This window comes from Aquila chrysaetos, chromosome 5 (assembly GCF_900496995.4).
Source record: "Aquila chrysaetos chrysaetos chromosome 5, bAquChr1.4, whole genome shotgun sequence".
Classification (NCBI taxonomy): Eukaryota; Metazoa; Chordata; class Aves; order Accipitriformes; family Accipitridae; genus Aquila; species Aquila chrysaetos.
In genome coordinates this window covers 67,814,535-67,839,890 of record NC_044008.1, presented here as the reverse complement: position 1 = coordinate 67,839,890, position 25,356 = coordinate 67,814,535, and the positions used below count along the sequence as shown (strand labels likewise).

At 56.9% G+C, this 25,356-nt stretch overlaps 1 protein-coding gene across 3 annotated transcripts; it reads right to left on the bottom strand.

The window, feature by feature from the left end:
- Positions 1 to 2,249: 2,249 nt before the first annotated feature.
- CYGB (cytoglobin) lies at positions 2,250 to 25,356 on the bottom strand. 3 transcript variants are annotated; one of them, XM_030015462.2, is made up of 5 exons: positions 25,258 to 25,356; positions 23,528 to 23,741; positions 12,230 to 12,461; positions 11,504 to 11,632; positions 2,250 to 2,721 (listed from the first exon to the last, which is right to left on the bottom strand). In XM_030015462.2, exons 1-5 carry the CDS (start codon positions 25,277 to 25,279, stop codon positions 2,665 to 2,667), a joined length of 654 nt encoding a protein of 217 aa, XP_029871322.1. In that variant the 5' UTR covers positions 25,280 to 25,356; the 3' UTR covers positions 2,250 to 2,664. The 3 variants fall into 3 exon arrangements, with proteins under 3 accessions (XP_029871322.1, XP_040979777.1, XP_029871323.1); XM_041123843.1 differs by lacking the exon at positions 25,258 to 25,356 and having other exon boundaries at positions 23,528 to 24,056; XM_030015463.2 differs by lacking the exon at positions 2,250 to 2,721 and having other exon boundaries at positions 6,061 to 11,632; positions 25,258 to 25,355.

Genomic DNA, 25,356 nt, shown 5'->3' with positions numbered 1-25,356 from the left:
CAGCACCCATTGCCCACCCGTGCCGTGCTCTGTGGCTGCCCCGTGCTCGGCCACCTTTGCAAACGCAGGGATGCTCCTGCTCACCTCCAAGTCCACAGCCTGGGGAGCTGGGGGACCCCAGCTCCCATCCCCAGAGGCACTGGCAGCCCCAGATCCTGACCAAGGCACTCCAGCAGCACACAGACCCCTCTAGACACAAGTATTAGTGGGAAATATTTATTTTTACCCCCTTCAAGCGCTGTTTCCTCCTGCCCTCCCTCCCTCCTCGGCCAGCCTACGGTGGGAAAGCATTAAGAATAAAACAATATCAAATGCAATCAAAGGCAGGCTGGTGGGAGTTTGTCTTTTGGGGTTTCCTTCTCTTTTATTGCTTTCCCAAAGAATAAACATTTGGGAGGGCTCTGGGGTGATTTAGTGGAGCAGGAAAGGGCAGGAGGCTGGGAGCCGCCTGCTCCCTTTGGCAAATCTCATAGGATGATGGTCCAGCCTTGGGGATTTCCTTCCAGTAGAAATGACTGCCCAGTCAGATGATAAGGCTGGAAATAGCCTGGATTGATGGCGAGGCTGCTTGGCCCCTCGGCACTGGGGCTGGGGTCAGCGGGAGCTGCTGGGACAGGGGCTAGGGCAGAGGATGCTGCCGTGGAGAGGAGGAGGGATTGAAACAGGAGAATTCGCAGCAGCGCGGAGGAAGCGGTGACCTTTGAGAAGCAATCTTCCTCACCCGCTGCTATTTATCCAGCCTTCCCAGTGGCTCCTTCTGCTGAGCCCGACCCCGTAGACGCAGGCCGGGCTGGGAGATGCTGGGCTGCCCTGGTGCTGAGCCGCAGCTGCCTCCTGTCCAGGGGTGGTTCTGGTTTGCAGAGCTGAATGCAACATTTACCGCTGGAACAGCAGCTCTGCAAGAGCTTGAGCCTTCCTGCCTGCTGGGCGTCCTTGGGCAGGTGAGCTGGGAGGAGAAGCCATCCGTTCGTCCCCGAGCATCCCCCTTGCCTCGCCTCGCCTTGCCTGCCTCCCTGCCGGGGCTCAGACTGCAGGACAAGCTGTGCCCGGGCTCAGCGGCTCTACGCCCGGCTGAGCGGAGGCTGCAGCACGATGTTTATACCTGCACAGCCATCTGCATTCACCTTCGGAGAGGTTACCTGCCTGCCACCGGCACCGAGCCAAGCTGCATCCAGCAGCCGGGCTGGTGCGGGGAGCAGAGCTCTGAACCACAGCCCTCCATCAGCCCTGGCCCCTCTTAGCCGGGGAAGGGCTGGGGCCCGGGAGGCTTCAGCATCCCTCGATGCAGGACCCCAGGGGAGATGGGTGCTTGGTAGAGAGCAAGGTTGGACTGCCAGAACAGCCGCTTCCCCGGTGCATCCTTGTCAGCACCCGCATCTCTGCTGGCACCCCGTCTCTCCATAGGCACCCCAGGATCTGTAGGCACAACGTCTCTGCAGACAGCCCAGTCCTGCAGGCACCCCTCTCTGTTGTCACCCTGACCCCTCTGCCAGCGTCTAGTCCCAAAGCGAACCATGGCACGGGTGGGTTTTCATGGAGGTGTGGGGTGGCCGCTGTCTCACTGACCCCCTGCACATCCATCAACACTAGGATTATTTTTTAACTCAGGTTCCCAAAGCTGACGGTACGATACCCAGGACCTGCTGCCTGCCTTTTGCACCCCCTCGTCACCCGCAGAGCCGGTGCGGATGTCACCCGGTGCCCCGGCAGACGCGGGCCAGGGATGCTCTGTCGCGAGGGACAGAAAGCAGCTCAGCGGAAAGTGCCCGGCCGCATCCTGGCCGCAGGCAGCAGGCAGGGCACGGGCAGGGCGGCGAGCGGCAGGGCTCAGGGAACAGCGGCAGCACCACGGGGCATGCAACGCCACGCATCTCCTGAGCAGCACTGAAACCTCTAAAATACATCTATAGGACTACATTATATGTAGAAAGATATAAAATATATTGTTAAATCCTGAGGATAATCGTAATTTGCTGGTAGCAGGGCCCCGAGTGATGCACAGCTCTTGGTTGGCAGATGAGGCAAGGGCTTTTCTAAATGTAAAATAAATCAATTTACCTGCCCATGCACTGCTGGGGTTTTTGTGCAGCCAATTTTTTCCTCTACCAAGAAAACAATAAAAATAAGTGGAATTGTTTGTAGTTATTTACTGAAGTATCTAAAGAAAGTAAATGCAAATCACATTATTGCTTAGAAAAGTATCCCCCAAACAAATCCTTCTGCTATATAAATATAAAACCACAACAATGTGGCGGAGCCTGATGATTATTTTATTTCAGGAGCTGTTTGGAACATCAGCCTCAAAACTGATCAAACATACAAACAGCAGCATCCGCGGGGCAGTTTTCTAAAGCTTTCCCTTAAAGCAAATATACCTGTCAATTAATAAAAAGGATTTGTAATAAACAGCAATAGATGTCCCATCTGTGTGGGGATGGGAATCCTCCCAGCAGCAAAGCTGTTTGGTTCGGGTGATCTTGTGACGTTCAACGCGCCGAGCGACGGGAATATGCTTTTTGCTGGTTTGTTCCCCAAAGAGAGGGGAGCCGGTGCTCGTTAACGTGGGGACGGCAGTTGCCACCCCAGGCTAAGGCGCATCGACCCAGCAGCGAGCAGAAAGCAGAGGAAGGCTCCTCTCTCGGGCAGGGTGCCGGCTGTCCGGGTTCAGGTATCCGGGAGCACCTCGGTGCCTTCGGCGCTGCTGCCTCCGCCCGGGGGGTCCTGCAAAACCAGAGGGTGATTTGGCTGGGCTGGGGGCCGGGGGCCGTGTCCCACACCACCCCCAGGGTCCCTGGTAGTGGGGCCAAGTGCTTTTGGCCAGCTCCTGTGCATGGGGCAAGTGTGGTTTCCCAATCACCCCCACTCCCTTGGGTCCTAGCGGGGAGGAAGAGGAGGAGGAGAAGGCAGCCTGGCCCCCCCCGCTAGCCATCATCTTCCTCCTCCTCCCGGCCCTCTCCCCCATCTTCCCTCTGCCCTCGGCTCTGCTCTCTCTCAAAAGTGCCTGGGAGAAGAGAAGCCTGGCTGTAAATTAGCCAGGAGGATTTTTCAGTCTGAGATGTGCGCTCCCCCCCCCCCAGCGCTGTTATTTCATCTCTCGGCTGCCAAACTCCCGGGAATTAATCCCAGCCGGCGCTGACAGCGTTTACATTCAGCGCTGCTCAGATAAACCATATCAGCCGGCGCAGCTGAAGAGGAGCCGGGTGCGGAAGGAAGGGCCGGCTCCTGCTCAGTGTCAGCCCCGCCGGGGTGGGTGTTTTTCCTGCTTATTTTTTTTCCCCCCAAGAGCTTTGCTCTGTGCGAGGAGCCGCCAAAACCCCTGCACTGGTGAGGGTGGCCATAGGGCGGTTCATACAACAAAGTCTGGAGCTCCCTGCTCTTATCTCGGGGCAGATAATGGAGAAAAAGGGACATGTCCTTCAAGCCAGTGGGAGCCTGCAAGCTCCGTCTCCCGAGGCTTCTCACCCTGTACCGCCCAGGACACAAGAGAGGACTTCTCCTCACCGCCAGCTCCTGCAGGCTGGGTTTTAATAGGTATTTGTTCAGCGCAGTTATTGCATATCCTCTTTTTTAATCTCCCTCGTGCAGATGTATTTTTGTCTGTCCCTCGCAGTAACCTCCTGGCTCTCCCCTTGGCTGTCACCAGGTGCCGGTGGGATATGGACACACGGTGGAGATGTGCCACGTCTGAGCCCACATCCGTACTGGGCTCGTGGAACCATAATTCCCCCCAGCACGTGGCAGGTGCTGGGCAGGGAGTGCTGGACCCCATGGCCAGCAGTGTGGGGCAGATGGGCTTTCCTGGGGCTGGAGCACGGGAAGGAGACGGGCTGGGAGCACACCCTGTGCCATGCCTTAGCTATCAAATTCCCCTCTCCCTCCACTCCCCGGCCCGTAAAACATCACCGAGGCCACCAAAGTGGTTTCTAAGAGCTGGATCTCCTCCGGCTCCCTTAGGCAAGGGTTGCCTCCTGGAAAGCAGCATCCCCAGGCTGTGACACTGGGAAACAAGACCAGTTTAGCCCCACACTGGGCACAGGGAAGCAGGAGGGTGCGAGCCCATCACTCAGGTGCCAGGGCCAATTTTCCAGTGTGCTGTGAGCCTCATCCTCCCACCCTGTCTCCTTTTCCACCAGCGCTGGCAGAGCACTGGCGTGGCCGCGGGGTCCGGGTCACGGCGCGATCGTCACAGCCACCCCGAAGTGAGGGGATCTGGGGGTAAATATTAGTATGAAGTGAAGGGCTGTGTACATATTTTCTCCCTGCAAGGTAATGCTGAAATTCCCGGCTCCTTTTCAACAAGCCATTGGAAAAAACAGCCCCGTGTCAGCGCCCTCCATCCACCGCTGGTTCTGGCTAGTCTCAGCCCAGCATGCAAAGGTCTAAGAGCTTCAGGTCCCCACCGCAACCTCCCCACTCCTGAGCCAGCCAGTCCTTTGGCTCGTGGTTTCCAAGCCAATGTTTCCCATCTGGAGCATAGCAGCGCGCGGGCTTTGCTGACTGTTCGCTTCCGCCTGGAAGTGTATACAGGATGTGGCAGAGACTCCGAGGACGGCTTATTAATTGCATTAACAGCACCAAGCGGTTTTCCCCCCCCGCCAAAAAGGCACAGCAGAAGACAGATTGAACCAGGCAGTTATTCCCCTCCCCACGTGGGTTGACCTTTAGTTCCCTTCTCCATGGCTGTGGCCAGTCGGGCTTGCTTTGGCTAAACTGTAGGGGAAGAAATAGGCTCCCCTTGCATGGCTACCCAAGTCCCTGTAGCTTGGGGACTCCAGATTAGCTCAAGTGCCTGCCCTTGCCAGAGCTACTCCACCATGTGCAGGGCTGGAGAACATCATCGTTGTCCTCAGCCCAACAGCAGACAAGCCAGCATCAGGCTCCCCAAGACCCTGGGCAGACTCCAAGGCACCGATCTCTGCCCTCCTCCCTCTCAGACCCCACTGAGAACCCCCCCAGCCTCAGACTGGGGTCCTAAACTGGGATTGCTCCCCTTAAAATTGCTTGTGGCCAGGTGCTGGTGGTTTCTACCACCCTGGTGGGATGAGCTTTCCCTTCCCTGAAAGCCCATTCGGACCTGTGTTGATGTACCTGGCATCAGTAGAGAGGAGCACAATAAAAAGGATTGCTTGGATTTCTTTTCCAAGCCTTGCATCCCATGGAAATGGGCTTATGGGACCATAATATGCATCTGTCTGTCTGTCCGTCCATCCTCTGCCAACAACTTTGGAAAGGTTGGCCAGTGTCAACCAAATTTGACAGAGGTCTCAAGTACATCGCGGGCCTGTTTTGCAAAAGAGGGAGCTGGAAAGACCCACAGAGGGAAACCACGACGTAAGCCAACCATGCTGGGACCCATCCCACTGCAACGTGATTCAGCCGCAGTGTGAGGCACAGGAGGAGCTGCGTGGGACAGAGCCACGGAAAAGTTGGCTTCTGCTGCTCAGGGAGCTGTTTGTTATTTTTAAAGGCTGGGAACTATCTCATAGTCCTTGACGGTCACGGTTGCTGCATCTTGTGGCCATCACCACTGCAGATTTCCTGTCCAGCTCTGTCCTGCTGCCTCCCGCAGTGGAGAGCAGCCTTTGTCTCGGTGCCTGCCCGGATTCACGTGCCATGAAGGCTGCGCATCAGGCTTAGGATGTCTGTTAGGGCAAGTCCCTGGCCGGTCCCGTGCAGCTCATCCTCCCTGCATGCATTTTGGGCCGCCTGAGCTGGCGAAGGCACGGGAACAGCTCCTGATTCAGGGAGAGCCCCCGGAGGTTTGTACAACGTACCTGGAAGCCAAGCAAAGAGCCCGGAGGAGGAGCAGACCTTCCCCTTCTCGCTTGAGCCGATTAGTAAGATGCCTCTGGCCACCTTTACCACCCTTGGTGGAGAAGGGCAGTGAAGGGCACGTCTCCTCCCTTTGCTGCTGCTTGCCAGCTGCAAAGCTCCCTCGCCGGTGCCCCAGAGCGAGCAGGCACCCACAGACGTACCTGGACATGGGGCAGCCCCCCACATCCCCCCGACATCCCCCCACTTCACAGCCACCCCACCAGAAAGAAACCAAGAAGAGCTGGAGGGGTTTGATTGATTTATCCACTGAAGATACAAGTTTCAGTTTAATAACACCATTCTGTCTGGGTACAAACATACTAAAAACCTACAAAAAGAAAAACAAGTTACACCCATCGTACACGAAACGGCATGTATAAAACCAGCACGGAAGCGCCGAGAAACACATACGTGAACAGTATCCGCAGCAGTAACAGGAAAGACACGGAGTTACATCAGACCACGCCAGCTCATGTCTGTGGGTCACGGTGGGACTGGTTAAGACATACTAACAATTAGAGACAACTTCAGCTATGGAAAATAATTAGCGTCGCACTCTGTTAAATAGGCGGGTAGTTTTATCCCTCCCTTTCCGTAAGTTGGTCCAAGGTTAGCTCATGGGTTTCCCTTCCACCCATCTGTCCGGCATCGCTGGCGCTGGCCCCGAGCAGTCCTCGCACTGACATCAGTGCACCAGGGCGGCTTCCCTACGGCAAGGGGCAGGGAAGGCTGAGCTCTGGTGCCAGAGTCCAGCCAGCCGAAATCTGGTCCCCACTAAAGTCGCTGGGCACCTCCCCAGAGAGCGGGGAGACGCTGGGATCCCCTTTACTGGGGCAAACTGCAGCAAACTGGCAGAGATGCAAGAGGATTCCCCCGGGAGAGCCTGCGGCTTGGCTGCCTCGGGGATTTGTCTTGCCATGAGAGAAGAGGAGGGTGGTGGCACAAGGTCCTTAAGGGTTCCTTGTCCAAACGGCTCTGGTGGCGCTGGGGTGTCTCTCTAGCTGGCCGGGTGTATATGGAGCTATACCTGCCTGGAGCGTTGGCCAGAGGGAGGAGGAGACAGGGTGGACGGGATCTGTGTCCCATCCCAACCCAGTGCTTCCCATTCCCTCCAGCGCTGAGCTCCCTCTGACCAAACACAGCGTTGAACTTGGGGTGGGGGGACACGAGCTGGTTGATATGAGCGGCTGTCCCCAAAGAGAGCCAGGACAAGGTGCTCGGGGGGGGACACCCTGCCACAGGGACACCAAATCCCCCCGCTCACATGGCATTCATCTGCTGCTGGCAGGGGGCACAAAGACTTTCCCACCCGGGTCAAGGGTCCAAGGCCAGCCCTGATGCTAATGCAGAGGTACTGGCTGAGCCAGGGGTCGGATCCTGCCATGGTTACAGGGGCAGCAGCTCTCAGGTGAGCTTGGCTGGCTTGCACGGGGGCAGCCGCAACAGCACGGCCATCAGAGAGGAGCAGAGTGAACAGGAGTAGTCCAGCAGCATCCCTGGGGAAGGTGAATGGGGCTGGGGGACATGGGGGTCCCCTCCAGGGAAGGGGAGAGACTGGCTGCTCCCCAGCATGTGCTGGCACCATGCCCTGAGCCCCCAGCTTCTCACCAGTGAATTTTGGGGGAACAGCGTTGCGAGTCGGTCCCTACCTGCCACAGTTAAGGAGAGCAAAGCTGAGCCCAAAGCGTGCGTGGGCAGCACCCTTATCTCAGCCCAAGTGTGCCGGGAGGTGAAATGTTGAGTCCCAGCGAGCAGGGCCTGAAGGGAAGGGGGGATAAAGGGGTCCCCAGCCGGCTGCGGTGGGTTCAGGGGGGAGCGACAGGGCTGGCGGTAACAGGGAGCAGCTGTGCAGGCGTGTGCACGCGTGTGCATCGGAGAGCCACGCTCAGAGCCAGGACCTGGCCTCCCTTTCTGCTCTTCCACACAGCATTTATCAGCCTTGTCACTCTGGAATGTTTTTTGGTTTTTTTTTTTTTCCTTTTTCTGTTCATTTTCATCTCTCCCCAGATGAGAATTTTCCCTGATTTAAGCAATGCCTGCTCTGCTGCGGGCGGCGAAGAGGGGGCGTTCGCTTTATCTCTGTCTCTTCCCCTTGCGAGCTCTGCCCCAGCCGCCCTCCTTGTTTCATTTTACTTCCTACAGAGCTGATAAAAATAAACATGGTTTTGTTTGCATATATTCGACTGGCCTGCAATTTGGCTGATGGGGGAGCTCCTCGAGGGACAGCAGCTGCACGCATCTGGATTTGCTTTAGAAAAATGTGCCTGGAAAAAAACCCAAGCCCAGCACACACACACGTGGGCGCACAAGGTCATGGGTCAGTTTTTTCTAGGGAGGCAAAAAAAAGAAAAGAAGAAACCAAGCCCCCTTCAAAGGTGAGGTGGGGGGACCTCACTGCTGCTCCCCAAAATCCAAGGCACTCAGGTGGGTCGGGCGTGAACATGGGGACTTTCCAGCCACCCCAAAATCACTTCCCCCTCTAAGTGTGACCAAGCCCAATTTTGGTTGTGGGAGGGAGGAGGAAGGGTTTGCACTAAAAAATAAAAATTCCCACCTGGAGAATATTAACCCCAAAGGTTAATGTGTGAACTTTGTCTAAAGATGAAACATCCCTGGCCCAGCATCTGCAGAGCACAAGGAGTACATGAACTCATTGAAAATATATGCCGCTGGCCCTGAGGTTTTGGCAGAAATCGGTGGAGTTGTGCTCATGAGAGTCCCGTGATGCACCCAAAGAATACCTAACACTCTTCCTCCAAGTGATCGCTCTCCAGTCTTGCACTGGAGCAAAGTCAATGGCTGAACAGGTCTTTTCCCTTCTGCACGGGCCTAATCCTGACCCCGGCCAGCAGCTGCCATTTGAAGGATGCCTCCGCCGACTGCGTAATGGATTAGCAGCTGCTTTGACATTCGGATGTGAGCCAGAGGCATCAGCTGCCGGCACCTTCACGAGTGCAGGCTGGTGGGCTGAATTTCGAGGGTGGTGACTCTAAATGACAGCCCACCCTATCAGCAAAGCAGCATCACTTGTCACGCTGTGTCCGTCCCTTCCTTTTATAAACCCCTTGACCTTGCACGCTGCCATGCCAAGGACAGCCATGCCTCGAGTGGTTATTTCCACCCAACCCTCTATGCACGCCCAGAACGTGCTGTTGCTCCTGGCTCCGCTGCTCCTCTCCGCCTGCTTTGTTGTGGGACGTAGGGAGGACAGAACTGCAAGGCCAGAGGGAGCAGCTATAGTGGCATTAGTGGAGTCCTGGGGCTATTCTGGGACTAACTCTGGTCCCAGGGCTCCGCAGGAAGGCAAGGGAGCACTGGGGAACGCAGCCAAGAGGTTTAGACCCCTCCCCAAAACCCTTTATGCAGAGCCAGGGCACCAGGCGACGGCACAAACTCCTGGCTGCATCTAACAAAGCTCAAAGGAACAGGAGAAGACATTTTCCCCCCAAGCACACCACCCCTGCTGCTTTGAGCAGCGATCCCCAGGGTCACTGCCCAGCAGCGGGCTGTGCCAGCATCTTCCCATGAGCGATGGAAGGGGCAGGGCTGGGGTCCGGGGGTTTGCCCATCTGTACGGGCTCCAACAGATCCTGAGCAGAAACCTGCTGTTACAGCCAGCAGAGGAAAGGGGAAAACCCCAGTGAGAGCTTTTCTGGGAGCGAGTACCCAGTGCTGGCCACCCCCCAGGTGGTGCCAAGGCTGGGGAGCAGAGGAGCCCCTTGGCATGGCAGCAAAACACCAGAAACGGGGAAGAAAAAAACCCTATTCCCTGGGGATGATTAAAAGCACAGATGAACTGGCTGCGGGTGAGCAAAGCAGGAGTTTCTGGCTGGCTGCTCCAGAGGAGGAAGGTCAGCCCCGGGGAGAGTGACCGCTGCCCCCTCCAGCAGTGTCCCCGCAGCGGGGGGGGGGGGATGTCCCCAAAGGCAGCCGCAGGGATCCCAGCCAGGGACCATGGGCTCGCTGCCTGTCAAGGCGACATCCAGGAGAGGAGCTGGTCTCTCCCGGAAAGCTGCCAGCTCTCCAGGGCAGTAGTGGCGTGAGGCCAGAGGAAATCTCAGAAGGGAACACGCCTCCCACTTCAGTAGGTAACATTGCCCTTAATGCTAGAGCTCTAAAAATAACAGAGACATTTTGGGAAATACTGGGTGGCAAGGATGCCAAAGCTTCCTAGCACATCTGATGCTTCATCCCCAATCCTTTGGGAATCGGTCCCATAAATCCTATAAATCCAAGCACATCTGTGCAGGAGGCAATAGGGCTGCTCTTCCTCCCCTTTTCGTAACTGAAGGGGAAACTGAGGCAGAAACCAAGCAGACTCACCCACAGCTTCAGGAGGAGTCAGTGTCGGAGGCAGGATGAGTGCTGCGAGCCCTGCAGCCACGTCTCATTTTAGGGGGGAGAGCCCTTTGCCAGGCACAGGCAGGAGTGCTGCTGGCCCCCAAGGAGGGACGCAGCTCCTGCGTGGGTTGATTTCTACCAGGCACTTTATTTGAAGGAACCCAGTTTCACCAAGAGGGCAGGAATATGCTCTATGTAACAACTTATTTACTAATTTTAACAGAGCAGGGACCTTTCTTCACACCCAGGAATCCCTCCTGCTATGTCCACTTCATCTTTCCCCCTCCTGATCACAGCCTGAACGCCCCTTCTCACCAAGCAGGCAGAGCTGCCCCAGCCCTGCATCCCTGCACTACCCTGCGGCTGGCTGCCGGACAGACCGACCTACGCACGCCAGCTCCCAGGGCAATGGCACAACGTGTGCCACCCAAACGCGTCCTCGTGCATGTCCCTGCTGCCCATGGGAACTGCAGGGAGGCAGGTGGGCTCACCAGCTCCCTGCATCTGGCACAGAGAACCCACCTACGTGCCGTGCTCTGAGCCACGAGTGGAGGCAGCCCAAAGGCATCCCCCTTCTTCCGCACTCTCTCATGCTGGGGGAGCACGTTTCTCCCACCCACTCGCTCCCTCCAGCCCCCGGAGGGTTTCCAACAGCCAGCCAAGGAGAGGGACTGTGGGTGACAGGAGAGGCGAGGGCTGCTGCCGGCCCGCAGTGCAGCGTGATGGACAGCCGAGAGCGGCTCCGGCCACGGCCATCAGCCCTGCCACCCTGTCAGGGGAGTAGAGAAAGTGCAAAGCAAAGCGTTTTCGCTGCCAGCCAGGCAGCCGGAGGTCCCCATAAGCGTCATGCCCCCAAAAGCAAGGAGCCAGGTTTACCTGGGGGCTTTGCATGGAAAACGAGGGTCGTATTGTTTGTCAGTGAACGGGGCTGCATGTCGCTGCTGCGCAGCAGAGCTTGTGCAAGGGACTTTGGGATGGCACAAGCAAGGTGGAGGATTTGGGAGGTGGTGATGGACACGCCAGGACAGTAAGATGGAGCCAACAACCAACGCTCTCCCCTCGCGCTCTGCATCCCCTTCCAGCGTCCCCTGCAACTGCTTCACCCCGACCCACCCACACCCTTCACGGTTCTATTTTTTTTGGCTTATTTAGTTTGTTTTTAAACCCCATGGAGATCAAATTGTGACTTGGCAGCTAACAGAGCTGGCCCTACCGGGCTCCCCAGACTGAGCGAAGATCTTGAGAAGAGACCAGAGTGAAGTCCTGGGGTGAGCGAAGCCCTCCCTGCCCCTCGCCTGGCCCCGCTGGCCGCTCACAGGGTGGCGGTGGGGTACTGCGCCCAGCCCACCTCCTTGTACGCCGCCGTCACGTGGGTGTAGATGAGGGTCCTCATCTTGGTCCAGGCACCGTGCGCCTCCGGGGTGAAGTCGTTGGCGTATTCTTCAGCAATGACCTCCAGCATGACACCAGTGAGTTTCTGGAGGCAGGCGGACAGCCAAGGGTTAATAACTCCGCAGGGAGCAGCTAACAGCAAATATAGCTTTTTTCCTACAAAACCAATTTAATCCTGTTGCTGAGTTTTGGAAATGACAACCCTCTGCGGGACAGACAGATGTTCGGGAGGTCTGTCGACACCCCAGGGAACAGATAGGACAGGTAGCCCGGGCAGGGGGGAGGCTGACATCCAGGCACCATGGAGTGCTGCTTGCAGGTTCAAGCATCTCCCTAATTTGGGCACCTCAAATTTAGTCCCTTCTATCATGCTTGATTTCTAAAAGGGACATATAACCACAACCATGCCGGAGGGGGCTGCCGGCAGGACGCAGGCAGGCTTCCCTGGGCAGGGCGAGGTACTTGATGCTTCAGCGTTGGCTGCGTTTGGGAACGGTGGTCTGCGTGGGACAGCATCGCAGCAGGACACTGCAGCCACGTGGGGAGCAACCCCGGCGACCAGCCAACCTTCTCTGGGTGAGGACAGACAGCGCCGGCTCGCCACGGCTCCCTCTTTCCTGCTCTCTTCCTAATTTCTAAAGCATCCCAGAGATTTTTTTTTTTTTTTGCTTCTATCCTTTACCTTAAAGTAGATGGGCTCCACTTTGTGCTTGAGGGCATGGGCCTTGCCCACCAGGGCCAGAACAGAGGACACCTTTTCGGAGTCATTGAGGTTCTCCACCACAGTGTTAATGGCACCCATGACCCGCCGAGCGTGCTTACGCAGTTGCAAGCTCCTCTCCATCTCCAACGGGTCCTCCATGTGCTTGAACTGGCTGAAGTACTGCTTGGCTGAGGGGAAGTTGACAAAAAACCTTCAAGAAAGAAGAGACATAAAATACCATCAGGAAGCTGAGAGCAGGCTGAGAGGTTAAAGCAAAGCTTGGAGCGGGGGGAGATGCTTGAAACCACCCCCTTGCATCTAACACAGCTAAGGCTGGTTTTCTCATTGAAGTCCCCAGGAGCTGTGGCATTCAGCTACCTAAAAATCAGCAGGTTAATGCTTTTCTCCCCAACCTTCCCTATCTGCTACAAGGGCATCACAGCTGGGTATTAATCTACAAAGCAGAGGCAAGAGTGAGTTCTTGATACCCAGAGACTTCACCCAGGCATGCCAGATGCTCTATACATGCCCACATACATCAAAAAATCATGTCCTGTCTCAGAGAGCCAGTGAAGAGCATGAAAAGCTCTCTTCATGCCAGCCAACATCTCCCTGTCCCTCTTCCCCAGTCCCACAGCAGCTTCCTGGCCCCATGGGCTTTATTCCTGCATTGCCACCCAAAAGAGTCTCCCCCTGCCCAGGATGTCCCCACATTTCACAGATCAGCCCCACCAGAGTGTCCAGCAAGATCTCAGCCCTGAGCTCATATCACTGCTCATCTATGCCAGGAGCCGGTTTCCCCAGCACAAAGATGCCTCAAACACCCAGGCAGCCCCTCCGAGGGGCTGAGGACCCTCTTTTCTGTGGGATGAAGTCAACCCCAGTGAAATGTGGGTGAAGCGAGTGAAGCTGTGGATGCAGCAGATGTGCTAAGCTTCCCGGGGAGTTGGAGGGCTGGCGGGTTTGAAGGGCACAGGGCTGGGGCTACCGATGCCAACACCACCGATGCCAACACCACCGATGCCAACACCACCGATGCCAACACCACCGATGCCAACACCACCGATGCCAGCGTTGCAGCCGGTTGCTCTCGGCAGCTGGGGCTGACACTCGAGTTGCACTAACCACCCCATTTACACAGGAGAGAACCACATCAGCATTTGCTGCTCCCTTTCAGCCAGCTCCCTCTCTCCAGCAGGGCTCTCCCTGTCTCCTTCTGGGCTCCCCTTTGCTTGGACCAGTGAAGGATGCTCAGGAGGTGGCAGACAGCTCCCCGGGCTGTCCCCCACCATCCCCGGCTCCAGACAGACTACCTCCTCCCCTCTCCCAGGCTGCTGTAACCCCCTCCCCAAGCACCATCCCAAACCATGTGAACCCATCCCACCCCTTTTCCCAACCATTGCTACCTCCCTCCAGGACCGGGTGGGATCCTCTTCCCCACTCACCACTCCACAAATAATCACAATATTGAGGACCAGGCTTGTGTACCACTTCGTTATCCTCCTTTCCCCCCCCCCCCCCCCCTTCCTTCCCCCGCACCCTTGGCTTGCGAAAGCTTGGGGGCATTGCCAAGGAAGTGGCATGAAGCAGCGCCTGGAGTGCACCGCCACTTCTGTTGCTTCCCCGAGGCATCTGGGATTCATCAGATGGCCCAAAATAGGGTTTGGAGGTGTGAGAAGTGTGTGGCGGAAAGGGTGTGGGAGGAAGGAAGGTGGAAGAGGGAGACAAGGTGTTGCTTTTAAAACCCAGAGGGGACCCATGACAAAACTCCTCTTGTTATTGTGCAGCCTCCCCCCCCCAGCAAAGCTCCTCCTGACACATCTGGTCCCTGTCAGGAGAAATCATTCCTAGGCCCATTTGACTCCAGCTCTTGTCGCCACAGAGATGCTCGGTCCGTACCCTTCAGCTCGGAGCTGTCAGAGAGGCGGTCGGGGATGGACACCAGTCCCCTGGCTGGGGGAGGGAGCCTGCTGGGGCCATGGAGATAGCACCGGGATTCAAAATTTCTGCCCCAAGCATTTCCCAACAGAAGAACAAATGTTCCTCTGTGTTTTAATGGGACCATTTTTTCCACCTGGCCCCAGCATCCTTCTCCCCCCCATCCCTCCCCACCTCTGCACAAGCTGCTGCAGCCCCCAAGCCCGCAGCTCCAGCCGGCCCTTGAGATCAACACCCTCCACCTATCAACAGCAAACATCCCACCGAGGTTGGAGCTAAGGGTTTTGCCATCCCTGCTAGCAGATCTTACCCCCCGCATCCTCCGGCTCTGGCAGGCATCCCCCCTGGGTGCTGGGAGCAGTGGATGCTGCTGGAAGTAGGACCTGCTGCCCGCAGACTACGCCAATGCAGGGGATGGAGGCTGCCAGCCGGGCAATGCATGCCTAAGCCTCTGAATCCCAAACCATCAGAAGTTCCCTGAAAAGCCCTATTTGATCTCAGCTCAAGGGCATGATGCTGTGAAGACCCAGGGAATGACTTGAGAAAAATACCTGGTCTGAGCCTGGCTCTTTCGGCAGAAGGGGTACAGCAAGGGGGGACCGACCCCTACATCGCCAGGAATCGCAGCATCCCCCCACCAAGAGAAGGGCCAAAAGGAGCCGCTGGAGCCGATGCCCTTGGGGAACAGGAGCTTCATGCCTCTCCCACGGCATCACCTCCACCTCTCTGCCGCTTTCAGCTAGCTACGCCGGGAGCAAAGATTGATCAAACCCCAAAAATCCCTAAGCTGGGCGAGACCAGGCCAGCAAAGGATCCAAATATTTGGTTTCCAACCTTTCCCCACTTTGCAGACCCTCAAGGTGATGCACCCATGGGAGCTGAGCTCAGCGGTTTTCTTAAGGGACCTGCAAGAGGGATGGCAGTGGTGCCGGAGGGATGTAAAACCAGCAAAGCCCCCACTCACATGCTCAACCCTGTGTGCTGTCTGCTCACTTTCATCCATGGAGAATTGAAACAGGGGAGCTCAAACCATCTTTGCTTCAAGTGGAAAAGCAAATCCGTGGCCGGCCAGAGACCTGCAGCTGTCTCTCCTTGGCCAGTGTCTCTCTGCAGGGCTGGAGAAAGGCAGGCGCCTGCGGCAAGAACTTCTGGCCTAGAGCAAATATTTGAGTTGTCGAACCAAGAAAAAGAGGGAAGGAGGCCCGCTCAGTGGTAGTTGTTAATAAACAGAGAAGATTAATTTAACACAAAGGTTAAATATAACCAGAGGAAAGGAGAAAAAATAAAGGAAGAAATAAAATAACTCAAACAATAGTGAATTAGAAGAGGTGTCAGTTGGGGTTTTTCCATCTACAGAACATTTTTTGAGAATTCAAACATCTCAGGCTCTGGAATTTTGTTGGCTCATTGTGTGTGCGTGTGTGTTTTGGGCTCTTATTCTTCATCGGAGTCATTAAAAAGATGATATTTACCATTGCATATCACACAAAATTATGATTGATAGGAACCAGATGCCTGCATACCGATCTCATTAAATTTCTTTTTAAGTGATTCCATTCTGCACCCACTAATTTGCACTCTCCGAGCTACATCTGGACCCAATGGACAGGATATCAGGATTGCTTTTCCTCTCTCTTTTGCCCTTTTAACAACTTTAAGGACACAACCATTCCCAGTAGCAGAGCCAAAGGAAATAATTAAGATGCAAAACCACTGCAGTCACTGGGAATATGTTTTCTGTTTGGGAGGAGAGACGCCACTTCTCCTCCCATGTCCCCACCGTTCTCCCTCTACCCAGACCCTACAGAGCAAACCCTGCACAGAGGAAATCTCCAAGCCCAGCCATCTCCTTCCTTCCCCAGCTGGAAAAAGGACACCTGGGAGCTGCTCACTTGGTCCCCCTGAGCACCTAAACCCTTGATGCTTCACTTACCCTGTTTGCAAGCTGCAGGGAAAAAATGCTAGTGAGCCCTCGAAGCTGCTGGGAGGCTTCAGCTGAACCCCCAGCCAGAACTTGTAGACTTTTTTTGCTAGATTTTCCTACCAATGCTTTCATGTTTTCTCTCGCCTCGTCCCTCTACGTGGGAGAAACTCTCTCTAACGCAGCCTGGAGTCTCTCTGCGTCCCTTTTCAAACCCCTCCTTCCAACTCCTTTCTGCTCGGGTGCCTACAAAGCAGCTGATAATGGGTAGGCAGGTGGTGTGTGGTGCTGCTATTTATTATGCTGAGGGCTGCCTCACCGCTTCGCCTGCACGTTCCCCCTGCTCCTCCCAGCCACCTGTAGTCTATCATCCTATTTTCAGGCTGGGGCAGGGGTGCTGGGTGCTGCCTGTGTTTACAGCTCCCAGCCCAAGGTGAGAAAGGTCTCGGTCATGTCAAGGCCATCACCCAGAAAGACAGAAAAAGGCAAATCTAATTGGAGTAAGAAGAGGATGGTGCCTGCTTGCCCCCGCAGCACAGCTCTGTGTCCTCTCTCCGAGGGCTCAGGGACGGGTGGAGGTGATGGTGGGCAGCATCTCCAGCTCCAGCGTGGGAGGGCTGGAGGGAGAAGGGCCAAGCCCTCGGTCCACACACTGATGCTAAATTCAACTTCTTCTACAGCTGAGGGAGAAGAGGTGTAGCTGGCCTTCCTCCAGGTGAAGCCCACGTCCCGCTGCAAAGCCTCGGGAGCAGACTCCAGCACAACACTGAGCTGTGCTCGGAGGCCGTGATGCCCCGGGCACTGCAGAGCCCCAGGGCAGAGGGTCCGGGACACCCCAGTGAGGCTGGGGGAGGACCCAGCAGCAAAGATGGAGCCAAATACATTTGGGCACAAGCTAGCAACCCCCAGGGGGACGTCCTGCTCACTTGTGCGTGCACGGCTCACACCTCCAAGTCTTCATTGCTGTTGTCTTCCCCTACCACATATGTGGATTCAGCCCAAAGCCTGTTGGCTGCATAGATGAGCCATTAGGCTAGGGGTAAAGATAGCTTTCATCAGATAAATGAATTAACAGTGCCAAAGTGGCTTTCCCGCAAGACTCCAGTTTCCTACGGCCCTTGCAATCCCCTTCGCTCAGTACCTTCATCCACAGCATCATCCTCATCCTCCACACGCGTGTCCCTGCCCCTCTCCGCTGCCAAACCTCTGTCCCTGCCCACGTCCTTGCCTGCTGGGTGCAAGCAGCACGCAGGGAGAGCCGCGTCGGCCCCCTCCACCCCGCCACCAGCATCTCCCCCCGCACCGGGCACCCTTCCTATAGCTCTGCCGAGCAGGGTCAGTGTGGCTCAGCAGGGTCCATGGGCGTTAGGAAACAATGCTAAAACGTGACTCTTGCCTCCAAGGCAGATGCGTAGTGAGGATGGAGCTTGCTGGAGCCCAGCTGCATGTCCCCGACCCGCAGGGACAGCAGGGAAGACAACTCCCAGCCAGGTGGAGAAGGGGTAACCCAGATTCACAAGGACGTGGTCCCTGCGCCAGAACCTGCCCTCCATCCAGCAAAATCGGGAACCCGATTTTTGCCAGCGTCCACCACCGCCTCTTCTCTCCAACGCTCCCGTGCTGATTTCCAGCAGCCCCGGCTTGGCATTACCAGCGGCTCTGCCGGCCGCTCGCCCCCCGGTGCTGCGCTCCAGCAGGATTGCCAGCCAGCCAGCACTCCCCGTTCCCCAGCCGTGCTCAGAGCCTGCCAGCCTGGTGAGGGCTGTCCTGACATTTCCCTGCCTTTAATGAGCGCTGAAACTCCGCAGACGGGTGCTCGCCGAGCTGCGTTCGGAGGTACAGCCCTGCTCCGCTGCAGCAGACTCATTAATGGAGCTGGTTAGCAGAGTGGAGACTTGGCCCTTGCCTCTTGCTCCGGGGGAAGGATTTTCAGGGCTGGTACCGACACATCCAGCATGTCCTCAGCCATAGCCAGGGAAACCATCCGGGGAGAGCATTTGACCCCCCCTGCGCTTTTGCTTCCCTTGGCCAGGGATGTCCTTGCAGCTCTCGAGGCATCGAGTGGGATCTTTCAGCCCCGCGTGGCTCGCAAGCGATGCGAGGGCAGCCCTGGGACAGGGGACATGGGAAAGACTCTTCTCAGGTCACCCCAAGAGCCGCTGGCAGCCCCAAGGCTGTGGCCGGTGCGGGATGTGCCGCAGGGATCCCTGCACAGCCGCCTTGGCTGTGAAGCAGCCGAAAGGGCTGGTTCCAGGTGCTGCGATCTGGGAGAAAACGCAGCCGTGTGGAAAGGGGCTGTTTCTAGACAGAGCTTATTAACCCCCCCCTTGCCCCCTTCACTGCTCACGGAGGGGGCTGTTGTTTTGGAAAATGTTCCTCATGCGTGTCCTCGTCAGCAGAGCAGAGTCCTGCTGCTCTCGGGCTCTCCTTGTCTCCAGAAAAACATCTCTCCAGCTTAACCACAATGATATGCAAGTGTGTGATAAGCGATGGGACAGGGACATCACTGCACAGAGTGTCAGTCTTTTCATTGGGGCCCTTTTCAAAGCAAGATATTGCAGCAAGGGGATCTCTCTGAGCTGCTTTGCTCTGAAATTTACCCGTCAGCAGCCACGAATGGACCCCATCCCTATGGACACCTCCACAAAACATATGTTGGCTTTGGGGGTAGCTGCAAAATCATTCTTTAAATGCCATTTTTGGGTGGATTCAACCCATTTTTTTAGATTCAGCTGAAAAAAGAAGGGTTTTCTGCATAGCCAGATTCATTACTCAGGCTTTTTGCTATTTTAACCTAAAACTTACAATAATGTCTAGCATCCAAGGAGTGCTTTTACATTTCAAAGCTCTTTGCGAACTCTCTAAACCCAGGTGTGTTAGCTCAGACTAAGCAGCTGTCGAAATCTGTGGGCCTGATTCTGCATTGGCAATCCTTTTGCTTCCCCTCCTACACCTCCTGAGAGGGAAAGAGCACATCAGGAGCGATGGAGAAGGTAACAATCTTGGAAATTTGGAAAGCTGGTGGGTCTGGAGCAGAGATGGAGGGAACAGTGATGGAGAAACCCCACAGACACGGCACAGCCTGCGGTGGCTGTGGCAGGTTGCATTGCCTGCGCTTGGCACGGCATTAACATTTGGTGTGGATCTGCCTGGGAGCTAATAGAAACTATCCCTGGCTTTTATCCCTTGATGGGACCCATTAAGTTTTGTGGTCCCACATCTGTGACCGCGGTACGTGCGTGGGTGTGGGAGCGAACGCATGTGATGGTCAGGATAGGCTGCGGTTTTAGCCCTGGCATCCCTGGCTTAGTTGGGGTCTTCAAAGGAGCGAGGGACCCGAGCCCCCGCTGATGCTCACCCCTGCTCGCCTGGGTGCTCTCGGCCCCTGCGCGCCGTGGTGGGTGAGCAGCGGGCGGGCTGAGCCACGCGGGTGCTTGCATCCCCCAACACGGTCTTGGAGAGCGGGGTATTGGCAATAAACCATTGCGAGGGCGTTAGAGAAAGGGGGGTGCTTGGGGAGCGACGGCCGCGAGCTCAAAGGGCTCTTGCGCCGCACAGCGAGGGCTAATGCGGATGCCAGCGCTGCTGAAGGCTGCCCTGCTCCCCTCGCACGCCTGGGCTCCCCTGCTGCGAGCTCTCCAGTGAGGGGTGTTTTTCAAAAAGGACCGATTCCTAAATTACAGATGGGGAAACTGAGGCACAGCAACGAGCCCGGGGGCATGGGGAGGCTATGAGTAAGCTGCAGCCCAGGGCTCCCAGCTGTGTTGGCCGGCATGTCCGCTTGGGAGTGACCCAGCTGCTACGCACAGCCCCAGATGTGCAGGTCGAGGCTCCAGCTCCAGCTCCAGCTCCAGCAAGGGTTAAAGCAGCAGCTGCGAGACGGAGCCTGCAGAGGCCCCTGAGCTCCCCAGGAGGAAGATGAGCATGGCGAGGAGACTGTGCTTCCTCCTGCGTGAGGCTCCCCCACTGAGGAAATTGTCAATTAGCGACATAGTTGTAACCACACAGCGCAGATTCCCATGATCTGCTGGCTGCTCAGCCAGAAGTCCCCATTATTCGTGTTTATGTCCCCTGGGAGCCCAGAGGCCCTGCGAGATCAGGACTCTACTGGGCTGCTGGCAGGACCGCAGGGGTTTATTATGGCTTCAAGCACTAGCAGCAGCCACGAGGGCTGGGAACCTGATGCCTGGTTCTGTGCCTCAGTTTCCCTATCTGCAAAGCTTGGAAAGGCTGGGGGTGGAGGGGGAGGTTGCTGGGCAGGGGCTGAAGGAGGCACAGCGGGAGCCGGACTGGCTTCCCGCAGAACACCGGCACTGCAGCCCTCCCCATCGCTGCCTTTTGGGTGGGCATCGCTGCACCCCTGCCTCTGCCCTCGGGGCACAGAATCAGGCCCCAGATTCATTTCAACCCTTTATGTCCAGAGGTGCTGCAAAACCCCAGCCCTTCCCACATGGGAAAAAGGCATTCCCTGCCCTCAGCAGCTCCAAAGGGACAGGGAGGGGATGGAGCAGGAAAGCATGGAGAGACCCGCTGCCACCAGACACAGACAACTCCCCTGGCGCAACCCCAACGACAGATATGTGGCTGCTAACAGATCTGCCTGCTTTTACTAGTCTGCACAGCGGGGTTACACCAAAGGGGGGGCCTACAGCCGTGCATCACCCTTCCCTCTGCCCGGCCACCCTTGTGCACATCACTTTCTGCCTCAGTTTCCCTAGCAAGATGATGAGCAATACCAGCCCCGTACCAGTGAAGCACGGAGTCTGGCCGGGGCAGCTCTCAGCCCCCGGCACATTGCATGTGCGCGCACCCAAAAGCGTGCTGGGCAGGTCAGCTCGCACCGCACCGCCGGCTGCTCACCGTCCTCTCCCCGGCCCCGACCTCTGGAGCTGCTGAATCATGTCTTGGGAAGCGGCTGCCGCCTGCCCGCGCCGCCCGGGCTCCCGGCGGCCTCCACGCATGACCCACTTCTCCCGGCGGCTGATGCCAGCTGGGAAACGCAGCCGGGAGAGCGGCGGCGGCCGCCGGTGCTTCCAACCCCGGCCAGGTCTGCCCTGCTTTCACCAGGAGCGAGATTCCCTGGGGAGCTCAGGTTGGGCTCGTCGGAGCTCGGTGCGGGGGGAGCGGGGCTCAGGGCAGCAGCACGAAGCCCTCTTTGGGGATGGGGTTTGGTGCTGGGGGGGGGGCAGCTCGGCCACCGGAGCCATGGCACCGGGATGCAGGCAAGGTGCACTGCTCCAGCCGGGGCTGTTGGAGGGGATGGTAGCTCTCCCAAATTACACCGCCATCCCCGGGGACGTGCACCAAAAGTCCAGACCTCGCTTTAAGCATCCCAGGGAAGCTCTGGCTGAGGGAGTGGGTGGTGGGTTTGGCTGGGATGTGCCAGGGCATGTGCCATGGCCAAGCATGGAAAGGCTCCCAAGGAGCCGGTGTTCACCCTAGGAGCCAGCTCAGTCCTGCCCTGTTGGCACAGCGGGGAAAAAGCCCTCACCACGGTGCCACAACTGTCCCTGGAAAAAAAAAACCCTGGACCAGAAACTTCTACTGGGAAAGTTTGAGTCGGGACCAGAGTTCGGCCACATGGTCCCCAATGCTGCACCTCGCTGCCCCTCATCCCCAGCCCTGCCCTGAGCCCGACTGCACACAGGCACACCAAAAGCAATGAACTGCTCTGAGTGAATCCCCCGTGGCATTGCCACGAGTCCCTTGGTGCCAGCCACAGGCACCCGGCCACCCTCCCTGTGCTCACAGGCAGGGGGGGCACCCAGCTGCGCTTGCGGATGGGGCCATGGCATGACCTGGGTGCTGGGCAAGGAGCTGGTCATGCACGGCTGGGGGCCAAGCCCCGTGCTGAAGCTCATGGGATGGGGAAAAGGGCAATTTTGCATCCCCCAGACCTCTGCCATGTGCAGGCTTCAAACCCAGCCCAGGTGGGTTTGGTGTCCCCAGCCGTGGGGGTGTCGCACCTCCAGACCGCCCCGGGGCAGCTACATGTAGCGGGGGATGAGGCAATGGGCTCAGCCATCAGCTGGCTCTGAGAGAAGGAAATGTTTGAGAAGGAGGCGGAGAGGGGACTCAAATGTCATTTTGGATTCTCTGCGGTGGGGTCTTGCTAGGAAAATCCAGTTGCAGTGCTGGCAGCGAGCCTGGAGGGGAACCAGCTCTGCTCACCGCACGTCCGGGGAGCCTCTGCTCTCTGCAGATCCCGTGGGCTCGGGGCGTTAGCTCTCAGCCTCTTGGAAAACTTTTGGATGATTATCAATAAACAGAGCATCCATCCAAGGGGTTCTCCGAGCACCCACAGTTCCCTGCTGCCAGGAGCAAAACGGGAAAGACACAACCCAGTCTCCTGTCTCCTATCTGGGGTGCCCGGGGTTGGGTCCAGGTGGGAGCCTGACCAGGGAGATCCCTGCCTTGCTGGTCCCCGGGATGGGTGGTGGGAGCTTTGTCTCTCCGGAGAGCATCTTTGCTGTTTGCCGACAGGTCAGCGCGGGCATCTCGCCTGCCCTTCTCCTCGCCCTGCCTGTCCTCCTCTCCCCTCTTAAATAAGGGAAACGGCTTGCTGGTGCTGCACCCCACTGATACCCCAAACTCCCGGCATCTGTAGGACCCCGTGGGATTCCCACTCAGCGCTTTCCCGGGGTACCCGGACAAGGGTCGCCCCCCGCAGACAACGCAAGAAAACCCACCTGCCTCTGTTCCCCACCTCAAGAGCATCTCCCCTGTTTTGGTTTCAGGTGCAGACGCGGGGCTTACGAGCTGCCCGTCTCTGCCGCACAGCCCCACGCCGTCGGGCGATGCTCCGCACCCCGCTCCCGAGGCGGCTGGGTCCTTGCCCCCCCCCGCTGCCCCCCTCTCCTGCCTGTGCCCCCCACACCCCCCTTCCACCGCCAACTTCAGCGCTCTCCTTCCCGCCGACGCTGCCGCCGGAGGGACAGATGGTGCCCTCGGAGACACACCTGCTTGGGTTTTATCTTGGCTCCCAACTTGCATTATTTCACCCGCCAGCCTGCTACGTACCGATGCCATCCGCACGCAGCTAACTGGGGGGGGGGGGGGTTGTAAAAAAAAAATACCCCCAACCCACCCAAGCCCGGTGCCGCTCTCCCGCCGCCTCCGCCGCCCCCCCCAGCTCCGTCCACGGGCTAAGGTGACCTTTGCGAGGGAAGCAGCTTCCCCCAAAGTCCCCGGCAAGGCTCCCCCCGCTCCCCCCGCCACCGCCACCCGGCTCAAAGGTGTGGAAATCAGAGGAGTGCTGTGAAACCCTCCCTGCTCCCAGCCAGCGAATACACCCAGCCAGCTCCCCACTCGCTGTCATTCATTTCAGTTCAGTTATATATATTGTTCTGCCTCTTTCTCAGCTATAAAGAGATTTAGTTGGATTTGCTGCCTCCTTTTTTTGTTTGTTTTTTAAATACCTGATAAGTATGGAGACCCCAACGTCCTCGCAGTTTGCATATACTCTGCTCCATGTCTCTTGAATAACCTTTTTTTCTGCGTCTGAAATCTCTTCACTTCTTTCCCATCTCTCAATCTCCATTTCTCCCTGGACTTTCTCCATGAAAAACAGCCGGCACGATCCTCCGGGAAGCCAGGAGGAGATGAAGAGAGATGTGTGTGAGCGGGTATATCCTGCGAGAAGAGACAAGGTGTTTGCTCAGCGGCCGTGCGGGTGCTGGCGGCTCTGCCGACGTGTGGATGTATATGTGTGTGTGCGAGCGCGGCTGCCTGTCGGCGTGTTTATATATGTAATTTAAAAAAATATCCTGGAGGTATGATGCATGCGATTAGATTTCAGATCTCCTAGTGCTGTCCATGGCTGTAGTTAGCTTCAGCTCGCCTCGGATGTGTGTGGCTGACTGATGGGGAACTGCCTAAAAGTAAAATATTCAAAGGCATTGCAAGACCAGCCTCTTTACCAACGTGTGAACGTGAGCTCACTTTCTCCCTCTCTCCTCCTCTCTCCCACTCCTCCCTCCTTCCCTTTTTTTTTTTCCTCTCCGAAAGGGAGGGATGAGGGAGATGTTCTGGGCAACATCAGGACGGTGCTGGGGGGGCAGGGGGAAGGTAGGACTGGAAGTTTTTATTTTCAGCACTTGTCAATAGCTCAGAGGAAATTCAGAATCAAAAGTGCCGAGTTAAAGTTATCGCAACCGCTGGCTGCGCTGAGCAATGCCTCGGCTCTCCCTCCCTGCACTCCCTTATTTTGCAGGCGGTTGTGTTTTGAAGGACAGACCCTTGTTTGCCTCTGATTCTTGGGCTGAACGGAGAGTCGGGGCGAGAGGGGAGCACGAGGCACCCCCACCGGCGAGCATCTCTCTGCCACCCAAAAGAGATCACGGTCTGTCCCACGGGGACTTTTTTAATGATGAGAATTTGCTCTCCCTTCTCATGGCAGGACCCAGTTGAAAGGGATCCAGAGTTAAGGCACTCGTGAAATGAATGTATTATTGTTGTTCTGCAATTGCATCGCTCCTGGTAGCGTCTTGGCAGGGATGAGGAGCACGGGAACACCTCCACGCCAGGCTTCCCGCTGCCTTCGTGTGTGTGCTTTTGGGCTGTTTTTTACCCAAATGCCATTTCCAGCTCCCAGAAAAACCGGCATATTAAACCCGCAGCACAGTCCATTTGCACAGAGAGAAGGAAAATACTACAGAGACTTGTAATAACCGACAATCCCCCAGAGGGGGATCAGAGACAAGAGAAGCAGCCTGGTGTGCACAGCCGCCTCCCGCACCCGCTGCGCACCCTGGCAGGGCAGACAGACAGACAGACAGGCTGAGGTTAGACACCCGGGCAGGCAGCGGCTGGGGGGTGGCTGAGCCCCTTTGGGGGCTGGAGCTTTGTTATTGCAGATCTGGCGAGGCTTTTTGCTGTATTTCTCCTCCAAACCAGCCTCGGCCACCTCCCCGTTAACAGCAGCCAGACCGGCGGTGTCAGCAAATTTGCTCTTGCAGATCTAACGAGAGCTGGCGGAGAAGATGCTGCCCACAGGTCCCCCACTGTGGGTCCCCCACCAAATTTGTGCTGGGACAGACCGGGAGCCCCACGTGTCCACGAACCCCTTGGCTCGGGGAGACAAAGCTCGGCTCACCTGGGAGCTGCTGAACCCACCAGTGTGCAAACACAGCAGCATGGTCAGCCCTACCTGGCTGGAGGTCAGGTATCATTCAGGTCCCAAATAACACCACCACCAGCTTCCAAATCATCCGATTTTCACCAGCCAGCTTAAAGTTTGGATTTGCCT

Bases quoted from the DNA above. Each gene is read 5' to 3' on its own strand.
- CYGB (XM_030015462.2), bottom strand. From the start codon at position 25,279: ATGATACCTGACCTCCAGCCAG. The intron at 12,462-23,527 runs GTATTTAAAAAA...TCTTTCTTGAAG, and splicing joins GGGGTCTCCATACTTATCAG to GTTTTTTGTCAACTTCCCCT. The intron at 2,722-11,503 runs GTGGGCTGGGCG...CTGGTTTTGCAG, and splicing joins TGACGGCGGCGTACAAGGAG to GACCCCCCGGGCGGAGGCAG.